Source organism: Nerophis ophidion, linkage group LG14 (assembly GCF_033978795.1).
Source record: "Nerophis ophidion isolate RoL-2023_Sa linkage group LG14, RoL_Noph_v1.0, whole genome shotgun sequence".
NCBI classification, from domain to species: domain Eukaryota; kingdom Metazoa; phylum Chordata; class Actinopteri; order Syngnathiformes; family Syngnathidae; genus Nerophis; species Nerophis ophidion.
The window spans coordinates 16,117,527-16,130,911 of record NC_084624.1 but is presented as its reverse complement, the minus strand read 5'-3'; the positions used below and the strand labels follow the sequence as shown (position 1 = coordinate 16,130,911).

General features: G+C 43.5%; 1 protein-coding gene across 2 annotated transcripts in view; it reads left to right on the top strand.

Moving 5' to 3' along the window:
- Positions 1 to 13,165, top strand: part of plcg2 (phospholipase C, gamma 2) — a 117,847-nt gene extending 104,682 nt beyond the window's left edge. For both annotated transcript variants that reach the window (XM_061919959.1, XM_061919960.1), the window contains exons 31-33: positions 9,892 to 9,980; positions 12,506 to 12,681; positions 12,774 to 13,165. In XM_061919959.1, coding sequence (XP_061775943.1) covers positions 9,892 to 9,980; positions 12,506 to 12,681; positions 12,774 to 12,816 — 308 coding nt within the window. In that variant the 3' untranslated portion in view covers positions 12,817 to 13,165. The remainder of the gene's footprint in view (positions 1 to 9,891; positions 9,981 to 12,505; positions 12,682 to 12,773) is intronic.
- The last annotated feature ends 220 nt before the right edge of the window (positions 13,166 to 13,385 follow it).

The following is a 13,385-nucleotide window of genomic DNA, read 5'->3' as shown; positions in this document are numbered from 1 at the left end:
GCTTAAACGGGGTGGGGGGGTCGCACTAATATACAATGAAAACTTTAACCTTAGTCCTAACATAAATAATAAATATAAATCGTTTGAGGTGCTTACTATGAGGTCTGTCACACCGCTGCCTCTACACCTGGCTGTTATCTACCGCCCCCCAGGGCCCTATTCGGACTTTATCAATGAATTCTCAGAGTTCGTTGCTGATCTAGTGACACACGCCGATAATATAATCATAATGGGGGACTTTAATATCCATATGAATACCCCATCGGACCCACCGTGCGTTGCGCTCCAGACTGTAATTGATAGCTGTGGTCTCACACAAATAATAAATGAACCCACGCAACGGTAATACGATAGACCTAGTGCTTGTCAGGGGTATCACCGTTTCCAAAGTTACGATACTCCCGTATACTAAAGTATTGTCCGATCATTACCTTATAAAATTCGAGGTTCAGACGCATGTTCGTCAAACTGATAATAATAATAACTGCTATAGCAGCCGCAACATTAATACAGCCACAACGACAACTCTTGCTGACTTACTGCCCTCGGTAATGGCACCATTCCCAAAGTATGTGGGCTCTATTGATAACCTCACTAACAACTTTAATGACGCCCTGCGCGAAACCATTGATAACATTGCACCGCTAAAGTTAAAAAAGGCTCCAAAAAAGCGTACCCCGATTATGTAGAAAGCTGGAACGCAAATGGCGCACGACTAAACTTGAGGTGCACCATCAAGCATGGAGTGATGGTTTAATAACTTATAAACGCATGCTTACCTTAGCTAAAGCTAAATATTACTCAAATCTCATCCACCGTAATAAAAACGATCCTAAATTTTTGTTTAGTACGGTAGCATCGCTAACCCAACAAGGGACCCCTTCCAGTAGCTCAACCCACTCAGCTGATGACTTTATGCAATTCTTTAGTAAGAAAATTGAAGTCATTAGAAAGGAGATTAAAGACAATGCGTCCCAGCTACAATGGGGTTCTATTAACACTGATACGATGGTATATACGGCGGATACCGCCCTCCAAAATAGTTTCTCTCGTTTTGAGGAAATAACATTAGAGGAATTGTTACAACGTGTAAATGGAATAAAACAGACAACATGTTTACTTGACCCTCTTCCTGGGAAACTGATCAAGGAGCTCTTTGTATTATTAGGTCCATCAGTGCTAAATATTATAAACTTATCACTCTCCTCGGGCACTGTTCCCCTAGCATTCAAAAAAGCGGTTATTCATCCTCTTCTTAAAAGACCTAACCTCGATCCTGACCTCATGGTAAACTACCGACCGGTGTCTCACCTTCCCTTTATTTCAAAAATCCTTGAAAAAATTGTTGCGGAGCAGTTAAATGAACACTTAGCGTCTAACAATCTATGTGAAACCTTTCAATCCGGTTTAAGGGCAAATCACTCCACGGAGACAGCCCTCGCAAAAATGACTAATGATCTATTGCTAACGATGGATTCTGATGCGTCATCTATGTTGCTGCTCCTCGATCTTAGCGCTGCTTTCGATACCGTCGATCATAATATTTTATTAGAACGTATCAAAACACAAATTGGTATGTCAGACTTAGCCCTGTCTTGGTTTAACGCTTATCTTACTGATAGGATGCAGTGTGTCTCCCATAACAATGTGACCTCGGACTACGTTAAGGTAACGTGTGGAGTTCCCCAGGGTTCGGTCCTTGGCCCTGCACTCTTCAGTATCTACATGCTGCCGCTAGGTGACATCATACGCAAATACGGTATTAGCTTTCACTGTTATGCTGATGACACCCAACTCTACATGCCCCTAAAGCTGACCAACACGCCGGATTGTAGTCAGCTGGAGGTGTGTCTTAATGAAATTAAACAATGGATGTCCGCTAACTTTTTGCAACTCAACGCCAAAAAAACGGAAATGCTGATTATCGGTCCTGCTAGACACCGAACTCTATTTAATAATACAACTCTAACATTTGACAACCACACAATTAAACAAGGCGACACGGTAAAGAATCTGGGTATTATCTTCGACCCAACTCTCTCCTTTGAGGCACACATTAAAAGCGTTACTAAAACGGCCTTTTTTCATCTCCGTAATATCGCTAAAATTCGCTCCATTCTGTCCACTAAAGACGCTGAGATCATTATCCATGCGTTTGTTACGTCTCGCCTCGACTACTGTAACGTATTATTTTCGGGTCCCCCCATGTCTAGCATTAAAAGATTACAGTTGGTACAAAATGCGGCTGCTAGACTTTTGACAAGAACAAGAAAGTTTGATCATATTACGCCTGTACTGGCTCACCTGCACTGGCTTCCTGTGCACTTAAGATGTGACTTTAAGGTTTTACTACTTACGTATAAAATACCACACGGTCTAGCTCCATCCTATCTTGTCGATTGTATTGCACCATATGTCCCGGCAAGAAATCTGCGTTCAAAGGACTCCGGCTTGTTAGTGATTCCCAAAGCCCAAAAAAAGTCTGCGGGCTATAGAGCGTTTTCCGTTCGGGCTCCAGTACTCTGGAATGCCCTCCCGGTAACAGTTCGAGATGCCACCTCAGTAGAAGCATTTAAGTCTCACCTTAAAACTCATTTGTATACTCTAACCTTTAAATAGACTCCCTTTTTAGACCAGTTGATCTGCCATTTCTTTCCTTTTTCTTCTATGTCCCACTCTCCCTTGTGGAGGGGGTCTGGTCCGATCCGGTGGCCATGTACTGCTTGCCTGTGTATCGGCTGGGGACATCTCTGCGATGCTGATCCGCCTCCGCTTGGGATGGTTTCCTGCTGGCTCCGCTGTGAACGGGACTCTCGCTGCTGTGTTGGATCCGCTTTGGACTGGACTCTCGCGACTGTGTTGGATCCATTGTGGATTGAACTTTCACAGTATCATGTTAGACCCGCTCGACATCCATTGCTTTCCTCCTCTCCAAGGTTCTCATAGTCATCATTGTCACCGACGTCCCACTGGGTCATTATTGTCACCGATGTCCCACTGGGTGTGAGTTTTCCTTGCCCTTATGTGGGCCTACCGAGGATGTCGTGGTGGTTTGTGCAGCCCTTTGAGACACTAGTGATTTAGGGCTATATAAGTAAACATTGATTGATTGATTGATTTCCTTGTCGTTTCATCCTGTTCTCTCGAAGTTTCTACTCAATCTGTTGGTAAGTCTGTAACGGTACGTGTTTTTATGTTGAACCGTTTCAGTAGCTCAGTTGGTAGAGTGGACGGCTGTAAATGCTCATGTTGAATTCCTTACGGCACTGGTTCAAATCCGGCTCGATGGAACACTCATTACGTTTTTACCATGAATTGATTAACGTGGACACCGACTTAAACAAGTTGAAAAACTTATCTGGGTGTTACCATTTAGTGGTCATCCATCCATCCATCCTAATTCTTCCGCTTATCCGAGGTCGGGTCGCGGGGGCAGCAGCCTAAGCAGGGAAGCCCAGACTTCCCTCTCCCCAGCCACATCGTCTAGCTCTTCCCGAGGGATCCCGAAGCGTTCCCAGGCCAGCCGGGAGACATAGTCTTCCCAATTTGTCCTGGGTCTTCCCCGTGGCCTCCTACCGGTTGGACGTGCCCTAAACACCTCCTTAGGGAGGCGTTCGGGTGGCATCCTGACCAGATGCCCGAACCACCTCATCTGGCTCCTCTCGATGTGGAGGAGCATCGGCTTTACTTTGAGCTCCTCCCATATGGCAGAACTTCTCACCCTATCTCTAAGGGAGAGCCCCGCCACCCGGTGGAGGAAACTAATTTCGGCCGTTTCTAACCGTGATCTTGTCCTTTCGGTCATGACCCAAAATTCATGACCATAGGTGAGGATGGGAACGTAGATGGACCGGTAAATTTAGAGCTTTGCCTTCTTCACCACGACGGATCGGTACAACGTCCACATTACTGAAGACGCCGCACCGATCCGCCTGTCGATCTCACGATCCACTCTTCCCCCACTCGTGAACAAGACTCGTAGGTACTTGAACTCCTCCACTTGGGGCAGGATTTCCGCTCCACCCTTTTCCGGGAGAGAACCATAGACTCGGACTTGGAGGTGCTGATTCTCATTCCGGTCGATTCACACTCGGCTGCGAACCGATCCAGTGAGAGCTGATGATTCCGGCCGGATAAAGTCACATCATTAGCAAAAAGCAGAGCCCTAGTCCCGCGGCCACCAAACTGGAACCCCTCAACGCCTTGACTGCGCATAGAAATTCTGTCCATAAAAATTATGAACAGAATCGGTGACAAAGGACAGCCTTGGCGGAGTCCAACCATTACTGGAAATCTGTCCGACTTACTGCCGGCAATGCGGACCAAGCTCTGGCACTGATCGTACAGGGAGCGGACCGCCACAATAGGACAGTCCGGTACCCCATGCTCTCTGAGCACTCCCCACAGGACTTCCCAAGGGACACGGTCGAATGCCCTCTCCAGGTCCACAAAGCACATGTAGACTGGTTAGGCAAACTCCCATGCACCCTCAACAACCCTGCCGAGAGTATGGAGCTGGTCCACAATTCCACGACCAGGACAAAAACCACACTGTTCCTCCTGAATCCGAGTTTCGACTATCCGGCGTAGCCTCCTCTCCAGTACACCTGAATAAACCTTACCGGTAAGGCTGAGGAGTGTGATCCCACGATAGTTGGAACACACCCTCCGGTCCCCCTTCTTAAACAGAGGGACCACCACCCCGGTCTGCCAATCCAGAGGTACCGCCCCCGATGTCCACGCGATGCTGCAAAGTCTTGTCAACCAAGACAGCCCCACAGCATCCAGAGCCTTAAGGATCTCATCCACCCCTGGGGCTTTGCCACCGAGGAGCTTTTTAACTACCTCGGCAACCTCAGCCCTAGAAATAGGAGAGCCCACCAGGAGGCACTGCTTCTTCATAGGAAGACGTGTTGGTGGGAATGAGGAGGTCTTCGAAGTATTCCTTCCACCGATCCACAACATCCGCAGTCGAGGTCAGCAGAACACCATCCGCTTACTGCTTCCCTTTCCTGAGGCGGCGGATGGTGTTCCAGAATCGCTTCGAAGCCGTCCGGAAGTCGTTTTCCATGGCTTCCCCGAACTCCTCCCATTTCCGAGTTTTTGCGTCCGGGACTGCTGAAGCTGCACACCGCTTGGCCTGTCTGTACCTGTCCAATGCCTCCGGAGTCCTATAAGCCAAAAGAACCCGATAGGACTCCTTCTTCAGCTTGACGGCATCCCTCACCGCTGGTGTCCACCGCCCCGACAGGCACCAACTACATTGCGGCCACAGCTCCAATCAGCTGCCTCGACAATAATGTGCGGAACATGGTCCACTCGGACTCAATGTCCAGCACCTCCCTTGTGACATGTTCAAAGTTCTTCCGTAGGTGGGAATTGAAACTTTCTCTGACATAAGACTGCCAGACATTCCCAGCAAACCCTCACAATCCGTTTGGGCCTGCCAGGTCTGTCCGGCATCCTCCCCCTCCATCGCAGCCAACTCACCACCGGGTGGTGATCGGTAGAAAGCTCTGCCCCTCTCTTCTCTTGAGTGTCCAAAACATGAGGCTGCAAATCCGATGACACAACTACAAAGTCGATCATGGAACTGCGACCTAGGGTGTCCTGGTGCCAAGTGCACATATGGACACCCTTATGTTTGAACATGGTGTTTGTTATGGACAAACTGTGACGAGCACAAAAGTCCAATAACAAAACACCACTCGGGTTCAGATCCGGGCGGCCATTCTTCCCAATCACGCCTCTCCAGGTTTCACTGTCGCTGCCAACATGAGCGTTGAAGTCCCCCAACAGAACAAGGGAATCACCCGAGGGAGCACTCTCCAGTATTCCCTCGAGTGTACCCAAAAAGGGTGGCTACTCTGAACTGTTGTTTGGTGCATAGGCACAAACAACAGTCAGGACCCGTCCCCCCACCCGAAGGCGGAGGAAGGCTACCCTTTCGTCCACTGGGTTGAACTCCAACGTGCAGGGTTTGAGCCGGGGTGCAAAAAGAATTGCCACCCCAGCCCGTCGCCTCTCACTGCCGGCAACGCCAGAGTGGAAGAGAGTCTATCCCTTCTCGAGAGAAGTGGTTCCAGAGCCCTTGCTGTGCGTCGAAGTGAGTTCGACTACATACAGCCGGAATTTCTCTACTTCGCGCACTAGCTCAGGCTCCTTTCCCCCCAGTGAGGTGACGTTCCACGTCCCAAGAGCTATCTTATGTAGCCGAGGATCGGACCGCCAAGTGCCCCGCCTTTGGCTGCCGCCCAGCTTAAATCGCACCCGACCTCTATGGCCCCTGCTATGGGTGGTGAGCCCATTGGAGGGGGGAACCACGTTGCCTCTTCGGGCTGTGCCCAGCCGGGCCCCATGGGAACTCGCCATCGTGCCCCACCTACGGGCCTGGCTCCAGAGGGGGGCCCCGGTGACCCGCGTCCGGACGAGGGAAATCTGGGTCCTCGATATGTCTTCTTCATAAAACGTCTTCGAGCTGCTATTTGTCTGATCCCTCACCTAGGACCTGTTTGCCTTGGGTGACCATACCAGGGGGCTTAAAGCCCCTGGACAACATAGCACCTAGGGACACACAAACTCCTCTACCACGTTAAGGTGGGAGCTCAGAGATGAGATCTAGTAGTCAACTGTACTGAATATGTACTATACTGTGCAAACTACTAATAAAAGCTTCAATCAATCAATCAATCAACAGTGCGTATTCAGAGCGCATGTAAAAAAAATAAAAAATAATTTAAATAAAAAAATGCCCTGTCCACAAGTTTTCTCATTCAAAAGACGTTGTCTTAGATTTCCATGTTATGATGATACATGTTCACATTATTTATTGACTGTATCTAAAAAAGATAAAAATATATTTTTATTTAAATGAAGATATGAAATACTCTTAAATTAAATACAATGACTTGGTTAATATTATTGTATATACTAGGTCATAAAATCAGTGTCAGTTGAGTCAATCCATAGTTTGCCTGTAGGGATTTTTAATGTCCAGCAGATGTCAGTATTTAGTGACACAGTATCAATACAGTTTTGCAATGTGTCGAAACTATACATGACGCCTCATCAACCCATCATTAGCAAGAACAGAGCATGAAACGAACACAATGACGCCCAAATTGTGCCTCCGCTGTGAGCGCTTTTTGTTTGTACCTTTTTTTAGTTAAAATTAAATCTGGTTTTTACCTGAACGCCATGTCCCGAGTAGTCCGTCTGCCTTCCTGGGAGAACGACCACGCTGCAAGCATCCTGACAGAATGAGACCAGTGGGACTGACTGGAAATGACAAGCTTAAATACTGTTGTGGTGATTGAAAACAGGTGCGTGAGTTGTGAGGACAGGTGAACTGATTGGTAGTCATGGTGACAAAACAGGGGGATAAAAAACAGGAACTGACAGAGTGCAAAGGTCAACAGAACATAGCCAAACAAGACATGGTCAAAAAGACATGACGGTTAGATGTATATTTATTCAATTGTGATGTATTTTACCTTGCATGCAGCTCTATATACTGTATATACACTGAATGAATATAGTATGCTACTGTATACTTTATTTGTACATATTCAATTGTTTTTTTAATTTTATTTTATATTAACAAACTTAAAACATACATATACTGTATGAACTGCAAAGAGAAAATAAACAATATAAAGTTCCATATTTTACACATACAACAAATACCACACAAACCAACTACATACATTTATTTACAGTAAATGCACAACATTTACAAAAATGTACATATCTATTAAAAAAAACAAGTTACATTTCACAATATTTGCACGGTATGAAAAAAACAGAGCCAGGTAATTGAGCAAAGACAGACTACTGTAAGTAAGTACTATGAGTGAAATCAATAAGTGATGTTATGCCTACTACCTCATTATTCTTAGCCACTGCCTTAAGAGTTACATTTTCTATCTGTAACCAGTATACAGGTACCAGTCACTAGTCTCTTATATAAATATACACATAACAAACAACTTGTTCAATAGGTTGTCATTCTCATTGAATATGTGGGCCTCGAAGTGGTGGGCCAGCGAGCGTCTGTGGTCATACCGTTTTGGGCGGCATTTTGCCTTTCTTGAAAAAAATGCCCTCTGCTTGCGTTATTTTAGGCTATTTGAACCGTTCAAAATGCGAAAAGGAAAACAAGTTTCTCTAGAGTCTCTCTAAAGGTATATAAAAGGGGAAAAGAGTGCAATATTTTACAAAAACAACGTGCCAAGGGAGCAAATCGAGCTGAAAAATGTGTTTGCAGTGATCACTTTGTTACATTTATATACATTTAACATTTAGTATTCTTGATATTATGTGTCTTTTATATTGTTTTGGAGTTCTTTAAATGCATTTTTACTACGAGTGTTTTGTAAACCACCAAATATAAGCAAAACCTAAACATGTTAAGCTTTTACCAAAGGCAGCAGTGATAAATGAACATACGCAATGTTGAGAGCAGTAAGTATATTTTCATAAAGACGGGAAACTTCATGCATATTTGTAAACGGCGTGTGCAACAAACTTGACTGTAGACGCAAAATAAATCATGAAATGCAACCTTAGCAGAGAAAAATAATGAATGATTTGATTATTATTTCCTTGACCCAGCCACACACAAATAAATTGTAGACTTCAAAGTTTTCATCTGTTTTGTTACGTAGAACGATGTCTGAAGCACCAAATAGTTCCACATGTCTGGGAACGCGTCCGACGGATAATCTTTGGGATCTATCGACAAATCTTTTTTTTTTTTGATAATGTAAAGGGATAGATTCCAGAGCATAGATTACGTCGCACTGTGTTTGCTGAACGGTTGCCATGTTGATTTTGTTGCCTACTACTATATTCACTTCTGTTCAAAAGTCATGTGACGGAATGTAGCTAAGTTGTAATAGGTTGTAACCTCTTACTTCTGAAGTAATTTTGTAGTAGTTATACTTAAGAATATACTGTAGTCGGCAATACTTGTAGCTCAGTGATTTTTTTTTTCTGTGAAAATGAATTGATACAAATTATATCACTTTTGTTGCCTTGGTGCAGATGCTAGTGTGGGCAAAATACCTCATTCAGGAAAGCCTTTTGGAGTGGGAATGATTTGATATCTATTTCCTACCAAAATAAAAATGATAGCAAAATAATTATACTATATGTTTATTTGCCTAAGTGAGCAACCTTGATAAACACAAAAGTTTTTACCTTTCAATTTACAAGGGATTGCTCCAAAAGTGGTGTAGTTGGCAATCACCTGGGGCTGGACATTTGATTGGCATTTGGAAAGCTAGACCCGGTGGCGGGTGGACACAGATAGGTTTAAAAAAGATGGTCTCAGCCCAGTGGGTGTAGGGGCAGGACAAAAAACTCTTTAAAATATTAATGGTGTGATTGGGCAGCCAAAAGATGGATACGATTGTTTATGAATATATTTGCAATGCCTGTAGTTTGATTTCAAATTTTTGGTTCTTATGTACCAAATACACAACAGTTTTGCATGATAGGTCCGCTAAAAGGCTGAGGTGGGGACTGAACTGGGGCTAATAATATTAGCAGATGTATCATCATCCCTGTGTGGGTGTAATGAATAAATGTAATGTATACGTTAGAAGTTTATCTTACAATAATGATGTATTTACTATACCAACACACAGCATCATAAACTGAATATTTTTTATTGAAATTACCCGTTTTGGTCGACAAAGGCATTCGATCATATATGTCGACGTCAGCTTAAGCGGGTACTTTTCTCTAGTGAGATGAACACAACACACACACTTCATATCCTTCATGTTTTCCATTAATGTTTTGTTTGGTATCATCGCCATCCTAAGAAGTTGTTAGTCTACATGTTTTACACGCAATGACACTTGTTTGAATGTTTCCTTCTATTAGGTTACCGCTCTGTGCCACTAAAGAACGGCTACAATGAAAACTTAGAATTAGCCTCTCTGCTGGTTGATGTCAAAGTTCTGCAGCCAGAGGTGAGAACACATGAGTGCTGATGAGAGCTTGGTAATGTATCAACTTGACTTACAAAGCACCTGAGAAGAGCCACAATGACAGGCACAGGCTGACAAAATACATTTGGAAAAGAGGTTGGGTGGGTGTAGAGGACCCACTAACACCCACATAAAGTGTGTAACAGTAGTCAATGGCTTAAATTACTGTTTTCAAGGCGCTTTAATAGGCCCTGACCTTGCTGTCAGGACCCTCTGCCTTCTCATAACGCTTTGATGATGTGCTTTTTGCCCCAGTTGCAGGTTAGAGTCATGATTCTCTGCCAGCTTTAATTTTGCTTTGAAAGCATATGCCTTTACTTTTGTCCTGCACCGGAATCATTTGAATGAGCAACAAAAAAATTTGATCATGTCAGTTAGACTTGCTCATACCTTAAGCAGGCGTGTGATCTGAACATAATGAAAAAGACAGAAAACAAGCCGGGGGACTGGGGCCCGCAAAAAATGGCAAAAAAAGCACCATTTAAAGATGTTTTATTGTTTAAAGAATTGACAAGTTATCAACAGAGTTTACATAAATAAATACCCCATTCATCCAAATGATTCACTATGTCTATTTCAGTCACTATGTTTTTTAGTCACTACAGTAATTACAACTTGTTTTCACATCCATAGGAACCACATGGGTTAGCCTACTCTATACAGAATTTACAACCTTACTAATGTTCACTTTACAGACACAGATGGTATATCTAGTTATTTACATTATTTACACATTACTTTGGTTCATTTGTGAATTTGGCTATGACTTGAGTCTTCCTTGCAAATATCTGAGCAGCCGGCATTTTCCCTTTTGTTTCTGCTTTGGTGGATTCTGCCTTGAATTTTATAGCCAATGTATGTCTCTTCTAACTGTTTCAAATGCAAAAATCATACAGTACAAACAATGTTTATTCTTTTAGCTAACTTAAAGGGGAACATTATCACCAGACCTATGTAAGCGTCAATATATACCTTGATGGTGCAGAAAAAAGACCATATATTTTTTTAACCGATTTCCAAACTCTAAATGGGTGAATTTTGGCCAATTAAACAACTTTCTGTTTATGGCTCTTTTGGCAATGACGTCAGAACGTGACGTCACCGAGGTAATACAGCCGCCATTTTCATTTTCAACACATTGCAAACACCGGGTTTCAGCTCTGTTATTTTCCGTTTTTTCGACAATTTTTTGGAACCTTGGAGACATCATGCCTCGTCGGTGTGTTGTTGGAGGGTGTAACAGGACTAATAGGGCGGGATTCAAGTTACACCACTGGCCCAAAGATGCGAAAGTGGCAAGAAATCTGCCGCCAGACCCCCATTGAATGTGCCAGAGTGTCTGCACATTTTACCGGCGATGACAGACATGGCACAGAGATGTATGGATAACCTGCAGATGCATTTGCAACGACAAAGTCAACGATATCACAAAGGTGAGATTTGTTGATGTTGTTGACTTATGTGCTAATCAGACATATTTGGTCGCGGCGTGACTGCCAGCTAATCGATGCTAACATGCTATGCTAATCGATGCTAACATGCTATTTACCGGCGGTGCTAAATCAGACATGGCACAGAGATGTATGGATAACCTGCAGATGCATTTGCAACTATATTACATTATCTTCCACCCACATTTAATGCGAAAAAAACACTTACCAATCGACGGATTTAAGTTGCTCTAGTGTCACAAGATGCGAAAGTCCTGATCGTTTGGTCCGCACATTTTACCGGCGATGCTAACTCAGCTATTCGGCCATGCTATGGCTATGAATAGCGTCAATAGCTATTCGCTCAATAGCTTCAGTTTCTTCTTCAATACTTTCATACTCCAACCATTCGTTTCAAAACATGCATAATCTGTTGAATCGCTTAAACCGCTGAAATGCGAGTCTGAATCCGAGTCAATGTCACTTTATCTTGCTGTGGTAACCGCCATGTTGTTTGTATTGGCAGCACTATATGACGTCACAGGGAAATGGACAGTCGCATCGCAAATAGCGAAAATCAAGAACTTTAAAGCTTTTTTTAGGGATATTCCGGGACGTGTAAAATTTTGAAAAAAACTTCGAAACATAAAACAAGCCACTGGGAACTGATTTTTATTGTTTTTAACCCTTTTGAAGTTGTGATAATGATCCCCTTTAATAAATAATTTGAAATGGAGGTCTTGTTCCTGAGTAACCGAGCTCGGCCCAGGAGGCCAGCGGATTTGTCGCGTTTTCTGCCCAGTGAGGCTGGTGCTGTCAAGGTTGTGTGGATGAGTAAAGTTTGAGGTGGAGGTGGAGGGTCCTCATCATGTCGATGACAGGTACCAGGTGGTCTTTGATAATATCCATCCATCCAGTATGTTGAATCAGCCTTAAAGTAGCTTGTTGCTTATGACCACAATGCATTGGGAGACCATGACAGTGGTGCGCCTCAGTTCTATTAATGCTCTCCACCACCATAATGTGGTGATGTAGTGATGTAAATATGACGGTTTGATTTGTTTGCACATTCGTCAGAACACTGAAGAAGAGTTGTACTCGTCATCCAGCCAGCTGAAGAAAAAGCCAGCAGATGCGAGCAGTGAAGGCCTCCTATACAACACACACACAAACATAAAACTCTCCTCTGTCCCGAGCCAAGCTCTTGCACCAAATCCATTTGTGAGAGGACTCAGCAATAGTGAGAAACAAAGGTAGGCCTTCATCTATGCAATGTAGGTAAAACATGTGACGAAGTTATTATATTTTTGTTAAAATTACACAAGGCTGTTTCTGTTTTTTCTAGAGCAAAACAAAAGCGGCTAAAAAGCAACGTTTTCTATTTTTGAGGCGCCTGAAGAAGCTCGACTGTCACTTGATCCCAGAAAAACACTGACGAAAGTCATCTTTGTTCTCGCATCCATCCATCCATTTCTACCGCTTGTCCCTTTCGGGGTCGCGGGGGGTTGCTGGAGCTTATCTCACCTGCATTCGGGCGGAAAGTGGCGTAAACCCTGGACAAGTCGCCACCTCATCGCAGCTTATGTTCTCCCTTTTCTATAAATTGTCATTTTAAATGTTTTGAAACATTTGTAACTTTTTTTTAACTAAGTCTATTCTTGCTGTGTTGTTTATTGATTGATTGGAAAACCAGAAAGTACTATTTTTATTGACTCATTAAATTACCATTTTTTAGAACATTTTGGTCATCATATTTGGAGATACATGTTGAACGAAAATAAGTTAAGAGCACCTACTAATGAATGCAAAACTAAATTATTCTGTACAGGTTTAGACACTCAAGAGTACTTCAAAAAAGTAATAAAGTATTTTTATACTTTGTTATAGACGCGTGCTGACTAGACTTCTAATTTGCTGTTCATGCGCTGAGTAATCCTATTCAAAGGTTCTTGACACA